The sequence below is a fragment of the Crotalus tigris genome, unplaced genomic scaffold, assembly GCF_016545835.1.
Source record: "Crotalus tigris isolate CLP2741 ecotype Arizona unplaced genomic scaffold, ASM1654583v1 scf7180000017592.2434428, whole genome shotgun sequence".
NCBI lineage: Eukaryota > Metazoa > Chordata > Lepidosauria > Squamata > Viperidae > Crotalus > Crotalus tigris.
Window position 1 is genome coordinate 1,494,600 of NW_024096498.1, and position 22,133 is coordinate 1,516,732.

Below are 22,133 nucleotides of genomic sequence, written 5' to 3' on the forward strand. Positions count from 1 at the left end.
TCTGTGTAGCAACTTGTATTTACACTATGCTGCCTGTTATTTACCATGCTTGTCATTGAGGGTTCAGTAAAAGCCATCAGTGTTGCCCATTGACATTTCATGTAAGGAATGAAGCTTGTAAACAACACTAGTAGAATCACTGTGTAAGTATAGACCAGATGCATTATAATCTCAATCCTGGTAAAAGAATGGTCAAGAGTCTGCTGAGTAGAAAAAGTGTGAGGAAAAGATTTCAGATTCAAACTCTGAGGAAGCTCTGAAAACTTGATTTCACTATTCTGCCTCCATCTGCAATTAACTATTATTGTGAAATCTATTAGCTTCAGTAATTATATAGTTACTGAATATGGATTATGCTTCGGGAGATAAGATATTTATGTCTGAAGTCTGACAACTGATTTCTCCATGATTTAGTCCTACTGCCTTTTAAAATTATCTAAATTGGGATTCATCTTTAAATCCAGTGCAGAGCTGTCTACAATGTATAAAGAAATGCTTCCTCTTCTATCTGAAGATTCCCACATTTAATATTCCTTTAACATTGTTAGAGTGGAAGAAAAACTTTTCACATGGTGCAGGATTTTGTGTTCCACCATTATACTGTCTTTTTTGACTAAAATTTCTAATCTCTTTAGTTTCATAAAGTTGCTGTTGCAGCTTCAGTGATTTTGATTACCTTTTTTGGCACCTTTTCCAGTTCTGTAGTATAGTAACAGGAAAGGTAATAGGAGAAATTAAGTGAATCCATTCTTCTGAATGGGCATTTTTTACCAGAAACTGGCAGAAAACATTGGAAACTGACAAAAAATGTCATCAGGTGACCACTGACCCTGCAATTGGTTGCAAAAGTGTGCCAGTTTGAGGAAGGAGCTTTTTAAAAATACATAATAACTGAATGGCAGTTGATGACTATCTATATATTGGCCTCATGGCTGCAATAAACTGACTTAATTTGATGGAATCATTGAATTCAATAATAATTGAACAATGTTTAGTAGACAGCAGTGTATCAATTTGATCAGTAAAATTAAATTTAGAATCAAAGTGCTTAGAACAGCGGTTCTCAACCTGTGGGTCACGACCCTTTTGGGGATCGAACGACCCTTTCATAGGGGTCACCTAAGACCATCGGAAAACACATATTTCCGATAGTCTTAGGAACCGAGACACCGCTCCGCATCCATGTCCGCACGGCCTCCTCTGCCATTTGCAGAGAGAGAGAGATAGAGAGGCACTTTTGCTTCCCTTCTCTCTCTCTCAGGCAGACTTACCTCCTGCAGGGCTCCTGATTGGCCCTGTGCCCGGGTGCCCCAACCCCTGGGGGAAGCGCGGCCAGGGCCTCGTGCCTTGGAGCTGCCCGGGGAAGCCCCAGGAACCCTGCTGGGAGTGGCCCGCTGGAGGCGCTGCTGAGCAGGCCAGCCCTCCCGCAAGCCGCGGCCCAAGGGAGACCAGCCCCTGCGATCCCCAGCCAGCCCGACCATTGGCCGCGCTGGCTGGGAAGGCGCACCAGAGTCCAGGCTGCCGGGAAGGAAGAAGGAGATTCAGCAAAGGTAAGAGGAGAGCTGCCTCTCCGCTGGTGGTGGCTTCCTTGCCATCCTCTTCCTCCTTTTCTTCCTCCTACTGCCCCCAAGGCGGCTCGGGCGGGTGCCGGGACAAAAGGGGTGCCTTGGGGGGAGGGGAGCAGCCGCTGGCAGGGACCACACAGCACCAGCCCCCACCGCGGCTCCATCGGATGAGCGGAGGGCGAGGCCGGGCAGCATGGAGTCCCAGCTGGGAAGGCGGCAGTGGTTTTCTCGCCCTTCTCTCCTTCCTCCTGCTCCCCCACCCAAAAAAAAAATGATGTTCCCAAGTTTCCAAAAAGTTTTGACTTCACGAATAACTTTGAGGCTGATTGTATAGATCACACCAATGGAAGGAACTAAAAGCTTCTCTTGTGAGGGAGCACCCATCTCATAAGAAGTGACTGAGTCGTGTATGACAAATAAACAAACACATAAACAATTACTAATAAAATGAGTCATTATTAAAAGACAGCCACTAGGTACAGGAGAGAATAAATTAAGCACAATGATCGAGCTATCATTGAATATTGCCCCTCTTCTGAGATCCCAAGCCAAATGATATAACCAGATTTTAAGGGACATTAACAGGGATGGAACCCAACCTTACTTTATGAAGTGGAGTATTGCTGAAGGGGGTACCACGGCAGAGAAAGCCCACGTTCTGGGACATTCCAACTATAAGTCCCTAGCAGATGGGACTCAGAGCATGCCCTCTCTGTCAGATCTAATGGGACTGGCAGATGTAATTGGGTAAAGGTGGCCCCTCAAATAATCTGATCCCATGCTATGATGGGCTGAAAAGGTTAAACTCACAATCTGGATTGGATGTGCAAGCAAATGGGCAACCAGTGCAGCTTATGGAACAAAGATATCCCATGCGTTTTTCTGGAAGTACACGTAATTGCCCGCCTTATTGCAATCTCTACAAAGAACATCACTGCCAATCTACAGTTTCCAAAGTCCACATGGATAAGCCAGAAGGCTATTGAAAGAATATTTTGTGGATAGATGTTATCAAAATAAAACTTTTTTCCTTGAAAGAAAAGTTTGTTTGGCAAAAGGTCAACTTTGCAATCCACCATAAGAATCTTATCTGAGAAATGTAGTGGCAATAGCATGGTTTGGGCCTCCTGTGCTGCCTCAGGATAATTTGCCATAATTGATGGAACTAATGATTCTGAATTGTACCAGCAAATTGTACTATTTAATGAAATACTCCTCTAGAACTGTTGTTTGAAATTGGGAAGCAGCCACAATAACATGGCTTGATGGGGGTCTTCACTCTACTCTTAAAATTTAATGTATCACTAAAAAAAAAAACCAATTTAAATAACCTAGAGTTAGATCTTGGACTGAAATAACTGCAGAATGCCTTTGATATTTTTAAGTATATGAAAAAGAATTTAATCTTTGGGACATATAATAATTAATTGTGGGCAGTATGGCATTCCCTACTGTTCACTTCTTATATTCACTGCAGGTGACATAACTATTCAAGGTTAAAATGAGCAAAATTCTATCAAGCTCGCACTATTAGTGTAGTGTTTTATGTTTGGTAGTCCTTGATTTAGAATCACAATTGGGATTGGAATTTTGGTTGTTAAGTTGAGACATTATCTTGTGAAACACCCTCACTTGGTAGCAGATGACTGCATTTTGAGCTCTTTTATAGATTTTCTTCTATTGTACATATCTTAATGTCTTTTAAAATTGTTACTGCAGTTTGTGGTTTGATTTATAGCTTATTTTTGTTCATATTTTAATAAAGGGAAAGTATTAGCAAAAAATTAATGGAAAGTTGTAGAATATTGTACACAGTTATAGTTTTGACCAAAATTATTGTTTCTTTTTCACAGAATGTTGGTTTTGAAAGCTCAGGGAAGAAGCAACAGAGAGAAAATAATAATCCAGTGGTAAGCATGACTGCATGGATATCTCATTTAATTATTTATTTAACTAGTAATATTTCAGTTGGGCTTTTTTATTGAAATAGATATAGCAGTTAGGAATATTAATAAAATGTTAGAAAATAATCAGGAAATGAAATAATATTTGACGATTTAGGTATTATATTCAATTATAAGTGCATAGTTTGACATTTTGGACAGGGCCTAGTACTCACGTTTGTCAAGATCCTTCTGAATCTAGAGTCTGTCTTCCAAAGGGAGGTTCTTGGTGTCCTCTGAGCTTGCTTGTTTTCTTGCAGTCTTCGTGAGAATGGTCTTGGTGGTTCCCTGATTGGGCTGTTGTTTACTGTTTACTGTTGTTTATCTGAATTGAGGTATTGTTTGCTTCTTCATTGTTGGTTTATCAATTGGCCAATTAAGGAATCACCAAGACCACTCCCATCAACACTAACCGGGAAACCACTAGTATATAAAATGAGAGCAAACCACTGTCTACTAGCAGTGATGATGTAGCTTAGTTTGGTAGTGAAATATCTGCAAGAAAACAACCAAGTCAAAAAGCACTGAGGACCCCACAGTTCAACTATGAACTACAACTTTTCTGTTGATCTTCCCAAAGTGTTGTCTATTTCCTCCAGCTTGGTGTCATCTGCAAATTTGATGAGTTCACCTTCTATAAGTTCTTAGATTTTGTTCAAGTTGTAAAAGATAGTTACATAGCTGGCTTTCACATCTTTTTGGGAAGATTCATTAGTATAAAGAGGCTAATACTTCTATTTAGAGATAATTTTGTTCAAGAAGATTCATGAACATAACATTAAAAAGTTTGTATGTGATTTGAACTAAGTACTTAGTGTCTTTCATTTAAAAACAACTCATCTGTAAATCTGTGGCAATATTTTATTCAACTTCCGAGGTATGTTACTATTTTTAGAGTACTTCTTTGTTTTCTTAACAATAATAGTGCCTGAAAATGACAACAAAACGGAACTTGTTTGTGCGATTGGTTCCATGCCGTTGCTTGCGTGGAGAAGAAGAAACTGTGACTGCACTTGATTACTCTCACTGCAGCCTTGAGCAGGTTCCTAAGGAAATTTTTACTTTTGAAAAGACATTGGAAGAACTCTATTTAGATGCTAATCAAATTGAAGAGCTTCCAAAGGTATGTTGCATTCTAATATTGCATTTCTTTATGTAAGTGAATAACAGTGAATCCTCACATAAATGCTTTGTGTATAAAGATAGAGTAAATTTTCTAGTAGTTTTATGTTTGTACGATAGGAAAGAAATATTGATATGACAAATCAAGGTTGACATCAATATTTATATAAGGTTCTGTACACGTGCATGTCATCTTTGTTGAAATTAACCATCGTTGCTTGGTTATTGATTATTGTTCTAGCATTGTTCTAGCATCTGCTCTATAAAATATATTGTGGCCATCACAATATATTTTATGGAGCAGAAAATATTGTATAGTATTCTAGGCTATAGATTATTTCCATTTTCAGAAGCATCAACTTTAAAAATATTTCTAAATGACCCCCTTGAACATGAATTGTTGGTAAGGTTTAGAATCCAAGCAATATGTTTTGCACATTCCTAAGTGAAGTATAATAGCACTTTTGCTCTCTAGAGCTTCAGATAAATCCTTCCTAGTGGCTTCCTGTAAACTTTAAATAATAAAGGTCAAAATAAAGTGGTTACATTGAATAGTAATTTTGTGTTCTATTTTTCAAACACAGATAGTAGAATAGAGCATAACTTCTTTAATATATTGATCTCAACCCTGCCTTAGGAAGAGGCACTTCAGAAAACTTGTTAATGTGAAGAAAATATCATCATTAAAACATTAAAGCAGACTATATGCTGACAGGCATCTCTGAAGAATGTTGTTAATTTTCTAAATGATGTTTTCACTGCAATGACTAGTAAAGTGAAGCATTTGCATTCACATGCAGACATATCCAGGAATAGCCTTTGATGAAGCCAAGCAGGCCCTCCAACATTTTTCATTTTTCACAAAAAAGGTGCTTCACTCAAACTAGCATCTTTTGTGAAGCACTCCTATTAGGTGCTTTGTATGGCTCTATTGCTGTAAGTTATTTTGGTTGTTAACACTAAAACGTAAAAGAATTAGATAGTTTACCAAGATGACCATGGCAATCTTAGTCCAATATAAAAGTTTTGATAAAAAGGCCCGTATAATCAGTATCATTCTAATCACAGTGATATTGCAATATCATCACATGCAAAGAAACATTTTTCACTAGCTGAATCAGCAAAAAAATGTAATGTTGAAAAGCAGCTTCTGTCACTCAGACATATTGTCTGCAATCTCAAGATCCAAAAGCTCAACAAATTAAAAACTATTAGATTACCTGAAACAGATGTTTCACAATGAGCAGTTGACAGTTGCACCTTTTCCTTCTGCACCACCCCAGCAAATAAAGCTTCATATACTACAGGACAATAGTAGATACAAGCTGTGTCAGTGCCCTAAATATAATGAGGTAGATATCTTACTTACCTCTTTGATCTTACTCATCCCAAGTTGCTTTTTGTTAGAACTCTAAATGTCAATCTCCATGTTTCTGGAGATCTAAAATTGCAGAATAACTCTACTTAAAATATACCTTAGGAAGATCAAAATGTTTTTATCTGCAACAAACCTCTCAAAGATGGCAAATTGTATGTAAATTACATTTTGAAATGTGCACTATAATCAGGAATATGTGATTGAATATTTTATATAAATTGATTTTATGATCCTAGCCTTATTTTTACTTCTTGATTATCACTTCCCAATTTAAGATGTAGCACTTTTTCAGATAAAATTTAAGGTTAGGATTTATCTAGTTTTCACTGGGAAGGGAGATCTTGTAGACATCAGAAAGCCTGCCAACTTTGATTAAGCTGTCTGTATGCTTTTATATGCATACAATTTTGTAGTAGGTTTATATCTATACTTCCTCCTTCCAAGTTAGAGGTAGAGTTTCTGTGCCATTAATGAGGATATATTTTCCTGATATCCCCTTACAGAATGGGAAAACAGCTTACCATATTCTGTTTTATGGGATATACAGTATTTCAGTTTATGAAGCCAAGGACATAATAAGAATTGTGTATCTGCTTGGCTGACAACACACTTAGTGATCTCTGGTGATGTGGCCTCATTTGAAGTGGCTGAGGGATTGAATGGGTGGATGCAGGGAGTGGTAAATGAATCTTTCCACGGGGGAGTAGTGCCATCAGACTGGAAGAAAGGCCATTGTCTTTCTTCTCCTGAGGAAACATTGCCCGGATTGTCTCAAAGTGCCTCAGCACATAATAGTTTTGCAGTTGCACTGCTTAGAGCAGGGGTGTCAAACTGCAAACCTGTGGGCCGGACACATCATCCGGAAGCTGTGCCCACCCCATTGCCGGTAATGGCAAAATTGTCCCGATACGCAATGTCATGTGACGTCATGAGTTTGACATGTCTGGCTTAGAGGATACTGATTATGACTTTTAAATATGTTTATTGAAGACATTTTTATGAAGAACAATGCAGGTATTAGAAAAGAAACAGAAAATAAGAAGGAATACTGAATAAGAAAGAAATTAAGAAAAAGAAATAGAAAAGAAAAAAAGATTATAAAGAAGCGCCTTCCAATCTTCTTGGCAGTGGTCATAAATGCATTTATATTTTACCTTCTCTCTCTAAGGTTGCATTATAATTTCCTTCTTTCCATTAGATACCCTTTCTAATCCCCAAACCCATAAATTACAAGTTCATTTTTCTCTTTTTTTTCAGCAAAAAGTCCACAAGGGGTAGGTTGTTTCTCTAATCAAAGGAGTTAATTTTGCCATTAGCTTTATAAACCTTTCCTCTATTTTCCAATTTTTGCATGTATATTTTATCCTTTTTGATCTTGGTTCAGTCCTGGTTTGGGGACAGAGTCAGCATAGATAGATTTAGTTACTTATTTAATTCAGTTTAGGTGCTGCCTGACTCTGGGCAGCTCACAATATAATAAACCATAAAAATGCAATACAAAACAAAATGGGGATCCTGTTACTTTACACAAAAACATAGACAAAAATACAACCAGTAAAGGGCTGCATTCATTTTAACCCAATGCCCAGGAAAACAATCACGTCTTCAAGGCATTGTAGATTGCCACAGCAAAGAAAGCACATTTCTGGAACCCCCCATAGATGGTACTGTTGGAAGGTATCTGGAACATGCCAAATCTGCCAGCACATAGTGACTAGGCAGAAAATTGGGGTCTGTTAAATAAGGTGGCTCTTAGTCAACTAGATGAGATAGATGATCTCTTATGGGAACTGAGATAAAGAGAATGTGAATTTATTTATTCTGTTTTATTTCTCAGCAGCTTTTGGTATTGTTGATAGAATACTCTCTTGGGCTATCTCTGTGAGTTGGGAACTGGGGGCACTGTGTTATAGTGATTCTCCTTCAACTTGCAAAGACAGTTTTGGAGAGTAATATCCTGGGCAAGTGTGATTTTACACCCTAAAACTATGTTATGGGGTGCCTCAAGGCAGTCTCTCCCCCACATGTTATTTAAGGTATATGTGAAGCCATTAGGACTCATCAAAATTTGGGGGGCTAAATATCACCCTTGACTTGACTTTTCTATATCATTCAAATTAGGAGAGGTGTGCAGATTCTGAACCAGAATAATGGGGAGGAGATTCAGGAGACTGAATCTTAATAAAATTGAGACTGGTTCCATAATTCAGGAATTATGGAACTGATTTTGTTCTACATGGGTTGTGTTTACTTAGAAATAACAGATACATGTTATTTGGATGTGGTCTGCACTGTACTGCATTGTCTGCCAAGCTAGGTTTATGTTTTTTATGTTATTTTAGACTACAAATAGTTCTCAAATTTAGTGACCTCAATTGCAACTGGCAACTTGGTTGTTAAACAAAGCTGATACCGAATGAAACCATGGCTGTGCTTAAATCTTACTTCAACTTTCCTTGTTTTACAGACTTGTGAAGGTCATAAAACACAAGGATTAGGTGTAAAGTTACTTTTACATCACTGTTCTAACTGCAAATGGTTGTTGTATGAGGCGATTGCTAAACAAATTAAACCTGTGTAGGAGATCTGCTAGATTATAAACCTTGCAACTTTTACTGAGAAATGCTGAATATCATCTGATGGCTATTCACAGTCTGATCTTCTCAGTGAAAATTCTACACCCTCAAATGCTTTCCCCCTGGAATTTGGGGAAGCACCTACTTTACTATACTATTATTTAGGCACCAGTTGAAAACTTGCCTTTTCAAGCCATAGATTCAACACTATTTTTATTAGTTCATTGTTCCCCAACATAACTATTATCCACTTGTATTAACTTCATCTCCCAGATTTCTTGGTAATAGGTCACACTGAAGTTGTTACATAAATCTCGGTTGTTACATAAATCTGGATTATATGAAGGTTAGGGAACTTGTATTTATATTAATTGAAGGTTTGTTGCAAACTTTTGATTTTTTAAACTCTTGTCAGACCACATGGGTTGGAAAAGGGTGAGCGGAGGGGAAGTGCTGGTGTTTGACCTTGACTATACCAGTATAAATTCTTACAGGTTATTGGGGACAGTCTCCAATTGTGTGATTATTTATAGAATTTATATTGGACTACACCAAGGAATCTCCAAATGTTGGGTGGTGATTGGGGAAATCACATGTTTGTCATGCTTCCATTTTTATAAATACAAGCTTTAGCCTAATCTTACCAGCATGAATAGAATCATGTGTGTCTCTGTGTTCACTTGATAAAAATAAATGCGCTAATCATAAAAGTTATATTTGCTACAAGTGTTACTTATTGAAGTGTTATAAGTTATGAATTATTATTTTCAAAAAGTTGTACAATGTTTTTATAGATAATTTTGAAGATTCATAAGTATTGTGCCTCATTAAAAGTTTTATTTATTTATTTTTTGCCTCAATAGCAACTTTTTAATTGTCAGTCTCTATACAAGTTGAGTTTGCCGGACAATGATTTAACAACATTGCCTGCATCCATAGCAAATCTCATTAACCTCAGGGAACTGGATGTCAGCAAAAATGGTGAGTTTTTCATAATATTATAATGAACACCAAAGAATAAGGGCATAAAAATGGATATTTAGATTTCTGAATCTGTGGAAATAACCTTGGGTTTAAAGGTCCAAAAGTGTGTTAGACGTGACATAATTTTTGTCATGTACTAATTTCATAATGTGTGACTCAATTGATTTCACCGAAACACTTTTCATATTTCTTTTAGAAAGGAATGTGCTTTAGCATGGCACAACTGAAGTTGAAAGAAAATAATCTGTATAATGCTTTCCGATGCAACCAGACTAAATTGGAGACTACAGTTATGGAAGATGTTTATATTTTAAATCACAGTAACTGGAGAGTTCTTATCTGCTTGCACTAGAAATATTTTATGTGTTTGTTACAGTATATTAGTCATACACCAGCCTGACGATTAACTATTTTATGGACACATCCATTTAGTTTTCTTGATCTATCATTGCCTTCTTTAGTGATAACTTTATGATACCTTTATGGTTTCCTAGTGGCCTTCCATCCAAATGCTAACCACGTCTATTCATGTTCAGCTTTGCAAGTTCAATAAAATTGCCTAGCTGAACAAAAACAATATCAAATCCAGCTTAACTCCTGCTGCCTTTATTCAGACATGCAAGAAGAAGGGAACATATAGGTGCAGAATGAATTTTCAGTTTTACAAGTAATACACAGCTAAGTTGCAAACCCAAATTGAAATTAATTATTGCTCAAATAATTTACCTTTGTTTAAAAGAAATATACTGCTAGAATTGTGACTTGCAACAAATTACCTCTATTTGTGATGCTTTTTGTTTAAAATTTAAGCATCACATTTTTCCTTCTTTCCCAATGGCAGTTGGTTAGCATTCCATGTGTATTCTTAATTGGGTAGGTGTGATGTGTTCTCTTTTGTTTGTCTCTAAATACTTTTTTATTATTTTTTGTGTCAACAAATTATAGGATTTCCTCAAACCTGCTTTTGTTAGGGCCGTCCTGAGAACTGAGATTGCTGTAAATATTTGTGATCTATTCCAATTGCTGATTCTGTTGTAATGTTATTTGGTGGTCTTTCTTTTTGTTGCCCAGATTCTCAGTTTCATTTCAAAATGTCATAACTAGGTACAGTACTTTGATAAAATTTCATACTCTCTTTGTGGGACAAAGAAATAAAATATTTTAGTGTATATAATTCCAGCATAACCTTTTCCACAATTCTGAATTCTGAGGATCATTAAAAACATTGATAGCTTGTATAAACATTATTAATACATTTAGTCAGTTCAACACTCATTTTGGTTAAATTTTTCACTACTCTTTTAAATTAGCTAATCAAACACAAACTTTGTAGTTTATACATCACAAAAGCTTTTGCTTTATCCAAGAATGCTGTGCCTATTGCAGTTTCAATAAAATTTTGAAATAAAAAATAAGTTCAAAAAATTGCTGTTGCAGTTTAAATGAACCTTGCAGTGCATTATTACTACTCATCTTTCTCTAATCATAATTGCACAATTGAAGAGAAGTAGTTTGTGCAACACTATATACAGTACCCACACAAAACAAAGAATTATGAAAAAAAGAAACATGTACCGTATAAATTTATGGGAACACTTATATCAATAAATAGAAGCCATGATTTGTTACAGTCATGCAAAGCTAAGCTATATTAATAAATTCTGCAGACCACTGCATAGTTTGAGCTATATGTTTGTCTTTCCAGTTCTGAACTGTAAGTCTTTTAGCTACGAATAAGATACAGAAAATCCATTTTATTAGTTTAGATGTCAACTCCCATGTAATATCTTTATAACATAAACTCGCTTTCTGATACTTTTTAATGTTCTGTTTCTACAGGTATACAGGAGTTTCCAGAAAATATCAAGAACTGTAAAGTTTTAGCAATTGTTGAGGCCAGTGTAAATCCTATTTCAAAGTAAGTTCTATTGTAATAATTTTTTAAAAATGTGTTCCACAATGAGTATCACATATGTCTTCAGGTTAAGCATATGATCTTTTATTTGTTAAATTTATCTCTGTTTAAATTTATCTAGGCTTCCAGATGGATTTTCACAGTTGTTAAACCTAACACAATTATATCTGAACGATGCTTTTCTGGAATTTTTGCCAGCCAATTTTGGCAGGTAAGTTTTAAAAAATTTAAAAAGGCAAGTCACTATTAGCTATGAAAGAGGATGGAACGTTAAGATGAGTCTTCCAAATACTTCCAAAGTAGACCATGTCCTTGTACTAAAATGTCTAATTCAGAACTATAGTAGATTTCAAATTTCTCTATATGTGGCTTTTGTCAACTTTAAATCAGCATTGGATTCAGTCGCAAAACTTCTATAGGGAGAGGGGGATTGGACATTGACTCGAGGCTCTTGCTTTTAATCTAGAAATCATCCAAACTCTAGGATGAGAATAAGATGTGATCTACAAAGTCTAATTTTAGAGCTCATCTTCTGTACATAGGGAAGTCAGGCATTGATACATTTTAGCACCATGTCTGTTCAATTTGGAAATGAACTCATTAGCAAAAAGAACTCTCAGATCCAAATTTCCATCTGCCTAGTATAGCAGATAAGGATTTCCATATGTCCTTTATGCAGATAATGCAGCCATTATCTCAAGGACCCAGTTGGCCTTAGCATGCACTCAAAAACCTAGGATGCTATTTCAGTGAAAATCACTTTGTATTAAACTTCCAGAGGACCAAAATAATGGTTTTTGTTAAAACATTCAGGAAACTTCATTGGATAATAAAAGGGCAGGACATTCAGTAGATCAGGGTTTTGAATAATTTAAATATTGCTTTTCAAGACTCTGGGTCAGTGCAATGGTCATGCAGATTTAAAAAAGCTCTTCTGCAATCCTACTAATCTTCTGTGCAAAAAGTGGAGAATGTATCCCCTCAAATTATTCACAGCAAAATCCCTTATTCAGCTGCTCTATGGCTCCTAGCTAAGCCCCTACCTCGATTATTCACAGATGCAAGCTTCACAAATCAAGATTATAAAATCAGTGTTGCAGACCCCAAAGCTGCATATCCAGTGTAATTTTGAGATAGAAACTGATCAAACAAGGATTGAGGTTAGAGCATGGTTAATCATATTTAATTACTGACTTCTGTCAGCCAAGGAATGTTAGTTGGTGGGGACCAAAAGGAATGTCTTTACTGCTGTAGCGGCTACCCTCTAGAATTCACCTTCTCTTCTGATGGTCCTGCTGGACTTTGGGAAGATTTTGAAGACCTACCTGGCGCGACTTGGGGTTCAGTGTTTATGAAGGGTCCCATTTCCTGGTTATGCTGACACCAACTAATTATACTATCTTGTGGCTACTATTTGTATTTAATTTTTCGTTTATATTGTGTTTTAATTGTTTTTCTGATTGTTCAACCCCACTCAGAATCACTGGTTTGAGAATACAAAGTAAATTAATGAATGAATGATTGCAGTTCTGTTTTAGACAAACATCTAGAGGATGTTAAATAAAAGGAATTCAGTGATTAAGATGAATTTTAAATACTCGTAAGGAGTATTTAATATCTCATGTTGTGGCAGTAAAAATTATGCCTGCATATTTATTTTAATCAAGTAGGAAGAATAGGCTAACATTATAATTGGACAACATTGTTGCTCAGAAATAAAGAAAATTCCATTCAGGAAGACAAAATCAGTGAAGTAATTTTAGGGGAAAAAATTGAAATGTATGTTTATTTTTGAAATAATTTTAAGCTCTACTTATGTTAGATCAGACATGTCAAACACAAGGCCCGGGGGCCGGATGCGGCCCGTGAAGTGGTTTCATGTGGCCTGTGAAGCCATCCTGGAAACAGTGAGGGAACGGCCCCCGCTGCCTTGGCCCTAACCCAGGCCGGCCGGAGGGAGCCAATGTACAATTTTGTGGTGGCCATCTTGGCACTTGCCCCAGGGGACCATGCCTTGGCCTTTGCCCCGGTTCCACCCCCTTCTTCCAGAGACCCTCAGATCTGTCCCACTCCTGCACAGGCCCCCCACAGGCACCCTTGATGCGAACGACGTAGAACTGGCCACGCCCATCCAGTAGGCCACACCTACTCCATCCACTCCTACCCAGTAGGCTGCACCCACTCTGGCCACACCCACCCGGCCCCCCAAGGGTAACCGCAATGCTGATGCGGCCCTCAGTGAAATTGACACCCCTGTGTTAGATCTTAGAAACTTATTCTTATAAAATAGAAAAAAAATTAAATATTGGAGAAAACAAGCAGCATGATTTGAAGGGCTGTGTTTTAAAATAGTCCTTTATTAGCTAAGGCCACAAATTTATGTTAATAGTTTATACTTGCAAATCAAATTAAATCTGTTATATTAATAGGTTTATTTTATACTTCTCAAAAAGTAATTCATTGAATTTCTTTTATAGGTTAACTAAGCTCCAGATTTTAGAACTTAGAGAAAACCAGTTAAAAATGTTGCCAAAGTAAGTATACAGTGGTATTTGAATATATTTTGGTATGAATTACTTGAAATATAATGAAAATCAGAATTTTTATATCAACTGTAAGTAGTCTTGATGTTCTAGGACCATTATCTTGTTTGAGGTTTGTTCCTGTTGGAATTGCTATGAATTATTTCTTTTTCATCTATGCAATTATTCATTTTGACTGTAATTTTCCATTATAGTATTCATATAGCATGATTAAGTCTGTGATATTTATCATCTAGTTAAAAACATAACCATATTTTAATAATTGTAATACAACAGCAGTTCTCAGTGTACAATAGCATTTGGGACCAGAATTGGCATGCAAGTTGTAAAGTACGACATTATATGACCACATTGCTTAGCAATAGTGATTCTAGCAGTACTGGTTGCCACTGTTAAATAAGCACTCTTCAGGTTGTCATGTGACCATGATTTCCTTCCAGCTTTTCCTTTGATTCTGCTTGTGAGAAGCTAGCAAGCAATATAAGAAATGGTGATCATAAGATCGTAGCTAACTGGGATATGGTAATCATGATCTTGTGACTTTGAACTATTGAATGCTCATAACTTGAGTATCTATCAGCAACATTTCTGTTTGTGTTCTCTGAGTTGGTTAGATGTAAATAGCTCCTTTTTCTATCTGTGCCTGTTGATGGCTGATTTTCTGAAGGCCACGTTTCCAGGAATTCTCCAATGGTTTTGGATTTTGCTTGGTCCTGGATACTCACAGTTTCCCAGTTGAAACTATGATCAAGTCTATCCATGTGGTGTAAAATTAAAGAGTTTTCATCATGTCTTCTGCCTGCTAGTTGTGTGCTGCTAGTCTTGTTTGTCCTACATAGTGACAGTTATAGTCCTTATACATTATATGTTGCAGGTGACTTCTGTTTTCTCTTCTGGGTCTTTTAGTTTACCTAGGATGTTTTGGAGGGCATTAGTTGGTTTATTAGTAGTAGCAATAACCGTATTGGTTGTAATAGTCTATTTATGGTTTTTGAGATCTTTTGATGTATGGCAATGTTATCCTTTTCACAACTTGTGTTGATTGTGCAATATTGGGTTGAGGGTGAGACACTTTTGATAAAGTTGACGGGCTATCCATTTTGTTTGGAAAAGTTGTATAGATGATTTGATTCTTTTTCTGATGTTCAGGGTTGCTGCAGTGTGTTTGTCTTTGTCTCAATAGTGTTCTTACACTGTTTAGTTTCTCTTGTGGGAGGTTGGTTGGTGTTGAAGGTTTTGGGATAGACTTGTGTTTCTAATTTGCTATATATCTGCTACTGTTGATGAGGATATTCAGGAAGGTTTGCTTTTTCTTTTTCCCTTGTGAATTTTATTCCTTTGAAGATGTTGATAGTTTTGTGTGTTTTCCCTAATTAGTCCTTTTTATTATGACGTGTCATAATTTTGACTTTTAATTCCTTTTCCATCATTATACAACAGACGTCCATTTGTCTTCAGTTTTAAATTTTTTTATCTGTATCCTGTCTTTATTATTTTAACAAATAAACTTTTCTTAATTTAGCTTTGAACATCCGTATATATAAATTAATTATGCCTATTTATTTTATTTACAGAGTTGCTGTGAATTGGACAGCATATAATTTTTTTCAATAATTATTAGTTAGATTAGAACACAGGAAACATATATACTAAGATGCTAGTATTTAGAGCAAAATCATTTAATCTTAGTAATAAGATTGATATGACTGCTTGCTTCTTATGAATTCTGATGCTAATTGGTATGTTTTCTAGAACTATTAACTGTAATACTTATTTAAAATGCATCAGAATGAGCAGATGAAAATAAGGTATAATTGGTATTTCCCTTAAATCTAAGTACCTTTAATCGTTTCATTTCTGCAGAACCATGAATAGACTGACTCAGTTGGAGAGGCTAGATCTGGGAAGTAATGAATTCACAGAAGTGGTAAGTTGCACTTAAGTAACAGTTTCGCTAAAAGGTCATATTCTTAAACTTTTTAGACAATGTCAAATAAGAAATTGTGTTAAATTTTATTTTGTAAGCTAACTGTAATCTGTTTTAAGGCATTGAGTTATGTCATTTTAAATCTGACTGCTTTTTTCCAAATTTTATTTGCTCTTAGTGTGGTGTTTTGGTGACACATTGAAATTATGCATTGAACTGACAATTCTAGTTTTATGTAATTTAATAAATATATTAGTTGAAAAAAATACAGATTTTGAACAGAGAGTAAAACATCTGTGTATAAATACATGAAACAAATCAGCAAAATTCTCAACATTTTTCTCTTAATATTGTATTTTCTATTAAATATTCCATTGTAGAAATATATCATAGTGTGTGGTTTTGTTTTTTTTTAATTTCTATCAGCCTGAAGTACTTGAACAATTAAGTGGGTTAAAAGAATTTTGGATGGATGATAACAAACTAACACTTGTTCCAGGGGTAATGTATATTTATTATTGTTATATTTTATATTTATATTACAACTACTATGACAATTCAGTAGTATGCTTAATGCCTAAGTGAACAATTGTATTTTATTACAAATATTAATGTTGATCACCTTTCTTGAAAGAGATTAATGAAAAAAGTTTACATTTAGCAAAACACTGAACAAATATACCTTTGGAATAAAATTCTGAACATGACAAGGACTAATTCTTCTGTGTCACATAGTATATCACTTTTCTTGAATTCATAGAAAGGGAATTGGTTTAAAATTTTAGTAGAATCCCATAATGAAATACTGTATCTTCATCTAGACAATTTTTCTAGATTTGGATTGTCTAAAACTTTGATTAAAATTTACATCCTAGTTTGTAAAAGAGCATAAAATGATATGTCATAGCAAATAAAATTGCATTAAAATTAATTTGCATTACCTGTTAAGTAAGGTATATTCATGTTTTAATTCATAAATATTATATTTTACTAGTGCCTCTGTATTTTCAGTTTATGGGCAGCTTGAAGCACTTGACCTACTTGGATATTTCCAAAAACAATATTGAAACTCTTGAAGAAGGTGTTTCAGGATGTGAAAGTTTACAAGATCTGCTATTATCTAGTAATTCACTTCAGCAGCTGCCAGAGTCCATTGGTTTGTATTGTTAGCCATAAATATATAATACAATTGTTATAACATTTTGGCATTCTTTATTTAAACATAAATGCACTTTTGTAGCACATAGACAAAAAACATACCTTGTCTTTTTCTTTTAAAGAACAATTTTATATTGAAGTTAACTTAAAATTCACTGATCAATGGAAACAATGACAGTGGTTTAACAAATCTAATATAATGGAGTAGGTGGATTAATCTTTCCAAATTAATTTGTGTTAGTTAGCATGTTGTAAAATACAGCGCTTGTCAGATTTATTAGTCTAGAATTCTCCTCATCCCAATCCAGCTTGGTTTTTGATCAGAGAGCTGGCAAAATATTAGGTCTGTCAATTATTAAGTATTTATGGTTTTAGATATTGCTCTCTAGTAGCCATAAGGACACTTGCAAATAAATTGTTTCCTCTTTTCCTCAATTGATAGTATCTGTGGATGACCTTTAATAATAAATAACAATAAATTAAAAGAAGTACTTTTTCTTCTGTAATAAAATTTGTTTTGATTTTGCTTGCAATTGATCTAGGACTAGAATAATCTTGCTGCTTAGGCTTGCATAGGATACAGTGAAATAGTTGCACATAAAAAAAAGGAAGATATGTTGAGAGATTGCTATTGCATGCTTCCTTATAGCAGTGTTTCTCAACCTTGACAATTTTAAGGCATGTGGACTTCAACTCCCAGAATGCTGGCTGTGGAATTCTGGGAGTTGAAGTCCACATGCCTTAAAATTGTCAAGGTTGAGAAACACTGCTCTATAGTGATATAGATTATGTCATATGAATCCTGTATGACTACCATTTTAATATTTCTTTTATAATAGGTTGTCTAAAGAAATTAACAGTTCTTAAAATTGATGAAAATCAGTTAATGTATTTGCCAGATTCCATAGGAGGGTAGGTATTTCTACATCTTCTTTAACAAAGAACATGTTATATGCCATTTTTAATGGTTCTTCAATGAATACTTGTTAAATAGAATAGTGTTACTTAATGCCTACTTAAATCTATTAGCATACCCGTATACCCAGACGGTCAACATAGAAATCAGATTGACTATGTGCTCTGCAGCCAAAGATGGAGAAGCTGTATACACTCAGTAAAAACAAGACCAGGAGCTGACTGTGGCTCAGATCATGAGCTTCTCGTTGCAAAATTTAGGCTTAAATTGAAAAAAGTAGGGAAAAGCACTAGGCCACTCAGGTATGAACTAAATCATATTCCTGATGAATATACAGTAGAGGTGACAAATAGATTTAAGGAATTAGATCTGATAGACAGAGTGCCTGAAGAACTATGGATGGAAGTTCGCAACATTGTACAAGAGGTAGCAACTAAAACCATCCCAAAGAAAAAGAAATGCAAGAAAGCAAAATGGCTGTCTGAGGAAGCTTTGCAAATAGCTGAGGAAAGAAGGGAAGCGAAAGGCAAAGGAGAAAGAGAAAGATACACCCAATTGAATGCAGAATTCCAGAGAGCAGCTAGAAGAGATAAGAATGCCTTCTTAAATGAACAGTGCAAAGAAATAGAAGAAAACAACAGAATAGGGAGGACCAGAGATCTCTACAAGAAAATTGGAGATATGAAGGGAACATTTCATGCAAAGATGGGTATGATAAAGGACCAAAATGGCAGGGACCTAACAAAGGCAGAAGAGATTAAGAAGAGATGGCAAAACTACACAGAAGAATTATAGAAGAATGAGCTTAACATCCCAGATAACCACAATGAGATGGTCACTGACCTCGAACCAGACATCCTAGAATGTGAAGTGAAATGGGCCTTAGAAAATCTGAGCAACAACAAAGCTAGTGGAGGTGACAGTATTCCAGCTGAGCTATTCAAAATCTTAAAAGACGATGCAGTAAAAGTGCTACACTCAATTTGCCAGCAAATTTGGAAAACTCAACAGTGGCCACAGGATTGGAAAAGGTCAGTTTACATTCCAATTCCAAAGAAAGGCAATGCCAAAGAATGTTCAAACTATCGCACCATTGCACTCATTTCACATGCTAGTAAAGTTATGCTTAAAATCCTACAAGCTAGACTCCAGCAGTATGTGGATCAAGAACTACCAGAAGTACAGGCAGGATTTCGAAGAGGCAGAGGAACTAGAGATCAAATTGCCAACATACGCTGGATCATGGAGAAAGCTAGGGAGTTCCAGAAAAAACATCTACTTCTGCTTCATTGACTATGCAAAAGCCTTTGATTGTGTGGATCACAACAAATTGTGGCAAGTTCTTAAAGAGATGGGAGTACCAGACCATGTCATTTGTCTCTTGAGAAACCTATATGCGGGTCAAGAAGCAACAGTGAGAACTGGACACAGAACCACTGATTGGTTCAAAATTGGAAAAGGAGTCCGGCAAGGCTGTATACTGTCGCCCTGCCTATTTAACTTATATGCAGAGCACATCATGAGAAAGGCAGGGCTAGATGAATCAAAAGTTGGAATTAAGATTGCCGGGAGAAATATCAACAACCTAAGATATGCAGATGATACCACTCTAATGGCAGAAAGTGAAGAAGAACTAAAGAGCCTCTTGATGCGGGTGAAGAAGGAGAGTGCAAAAGTTGGCTTGACACTCAACATTAAGAAAACTAAAATCATGGCATCTGGCCCTCTCAATTCCTGGCAAATAGATGGGGAAGAAATGGAGGTAGTGACAGATTTTATTTTTCTGGGCTCCAAGATCACCTCAGATGGGGACTGCAGCCAAGAAATTAAAAGACGCTTGCTCCTGGGGAGGAAAGCTATGGCAAATCTAGACAACATACTAAAAAGCAGAGACATCACCCTGCCAACAAAAGTGCGTATAGTCCAGGCCATGGTTTTCCCAGTTGTAATGTATGGCTGTGAAAGTTGGACCATAAGAAAGGCTGAGCGCCAAAGAATTAAGGCCTTTGAACTATGGTGCTGGAGAAGACTCCTGCGAGTCCCTTGGACTGCAAGGCATTCAAACCGGTCAGTCCTAGAAGAGATCAACCCCGACTGCTCTTTAGAAGGCCAGATCCTGAAGTTGAAACTCAAGTACTTTGGCCACCTAATGAGAAGGAAGGACTCACTGGAGAAGGTCCTAATGCTGGGAAAGATTGAGGGCAATAGAAGAATGGAACGACAGAGAATGAGATGGCTGGATGGAGTCACTGAAGCAGTAGGTGTGAGCTTAAATGGACTCCAGAAGATGGTAGAGGACAGGAAGACCTGGAGGAACGTTGTCCATGGGGTCGCGATGGGTCGGACACGACTTCGCAATTAACAACAACAATCATTTTGAAGTTTATAATCCTGCATATCCAGTAGATTCAGATTATTTTGGAGGTCTATAGGGATTTGAGATATTGATCTTTCTTCAAATCAGTAGTGATTCAAGTTTCAATATGTATTGTTTATATTTTCCATACTTGACTTTATATTCTACTAGCAAATAAAATGAGCCAACTCTGATTTTATTTATTCAACTTGATTTAGGTTAATTTCAATTGAAGAACTGGACTGCAGCTTCAATGAAATTGAAACTTTGCCTTCATCTATCGGGCAGCTCTCTAATATAAGGACTTTTGCTGCAGATCATAATTTTTTAACACAATTGCCACCAGAGGTATGCTTTTATTCATGAATCCAGTTGTTTCTCTTTATAGGCTTAGATTTATTGAGATATTTTTTAAGAAAACTAGTAGAGTGTGGCTTCAGCTTTTTTGAAATCAATTAGAAACTAACTTTGAAACTCTTGATTCTGGGTAAAATGGTATAAAAGTGCTGAAGTACAGAGGGTATTCATCTGCCAAATTAATCATTATGGCACAAGTCAGCTCAAACAATAGGATATAAATCTATAAATAAAAATGAGAGATGCTTGGGAGAGTAACTATTTTGTAATGAGAAGGGGGGGGCGGGGAGGAAATACTTGTTAAAAACATTTTACCACATTGTCCTGGATGTGACAAAATTTGATGTTTGTAAGTTAAGGACTCAGTTTTCATGATCATGAAGTACTTTCTCTAAACCCTCTACACTTTTTTTGATGATTAAATATGCTTTTTCTGTTATTAGAATGCACAGTAAATGGAAAGACTTAAAGAGATAGAATATGTTTTGCTGATCTCTCTTTCTACAAACCATGTAGGGCTTTAGAGATAACAATAAGCATCTTGAATTGCACGCAGAAGGATACAATAAGCATCTTGAATTGCACGCAGAAGGATACAAGGCATGCCCATACTGCTGCATTCTGTACCAGTTAAATGTTCCCAGTGATCTTCAAGGACAACCCCGTGCAGAATGCATTGCCATAGTTGAATTGTTAGGTGATTATAGCACGAATAATTGTCTGAAGGTCCTCCCAACTCAGAAAACAACATCTAATTTCATACCAGAGGCAGTTGTGCAAAGGCTTTCTTTTCCTTCATTGCTAAATGCTCTGGTATTTAAACTTAGAGAATTGACCATAAAGAATGCAACTGCTAAAGTATCTTAGCCTGATTTTATTGGATTATCTTAATTTGATAGTATCAACTGGATTTTCATGTTATGCAGAAGAGGTGTTCAGAAGGGTTACAGAGGCTGCAGATTGCCTTCCTATACATTAGATAGAAAAAATACATGTAATCTCAATTTGAAATATATTCTCTACAAAGTACCGTAAATGCCGGTGTATAAGGCGACTTCCGCAAGCGTTAAAATTGGCACCAAAGACGGGGGTCGTTTTATACGCCGGAAATACTGGTAGTTTCTGGCGTATAAGACGACGTTCTAGGAATGTGACTTGACGACAAAGACGGGAGTCGTCTTATACGCCAGGTCGCCTTGTAAGCCGGCATATACGGTAGAAAGTTTAAATATGATCAGAAAAAAGCTGTGTTTTTTAGCTGTGTTTTCTTGTCAATTTTGATAATTCAAAATTGTCATATTGAAGTATGTTTTTATATTCAACAGAAAAATGACAGTATATGCATTTATTATTTATAAAATAATCTCAATTACTGCATAATTATGTTTATTTT

General features: G+C 36.0%; 1 protein-coding gene across 4 annotated transcripts in view; it reads left to right on the forward strand.

Annotated features, from left to right (window-relative positions):
- The window catches only part of ERBIN (erbb2 interacting protein), a 95,841-nt gene that overhangs the window by 29,500 nt on the left and 44,208 nt on the right, over positions 1-22,133 (forward strand). For all 4 annotated transcript variants that reach the window (XM_039365130.1, XM_039365121.1, XM_039365112.1 and 1 more), the window contains 11 exons: positions 3,419-3,475; positions 4,434-4,631; positions 9,448-9,565; positions 11,408-11,486; positions 11,605-11,694; positions 13,961-14,017; positions 15,890-15,953; positions 16,380-16,454; positions 16,965-17,109; positions 17,951-18,023; positions 20,602-20,731. In XM_039365130.1, the coding sequence (XP_039221064.1) occupies positions 4,443-4,631; positions 9,448-9,565; positions 11,408-11,486; positions 11,605-11,694; positions 13,961-14,017; positions 15,890-15,953; positions 16,380-16,454; positions 16,965-17,109; positions 17,951-18,023; positions 20,602-20,731 (1,020 nt within the window). In that variant the 5' untranslated portion in view covers positions 3,419-3,475; positions 4,434-4,442. The remainder of the gene's footprint in view (positions 1-3,418; positions 3,476-4,433; positions 4,632-9,447; positions 9,566-11,407; positions 11,487-11,604; positions 11,695-13,960; positions 14,018-15,889; positions 15,954-16,379; positions 16,455-16,964; positions 17,110-17,950; positions 18,024-20,601; positions 20,732-22,133) is intronic.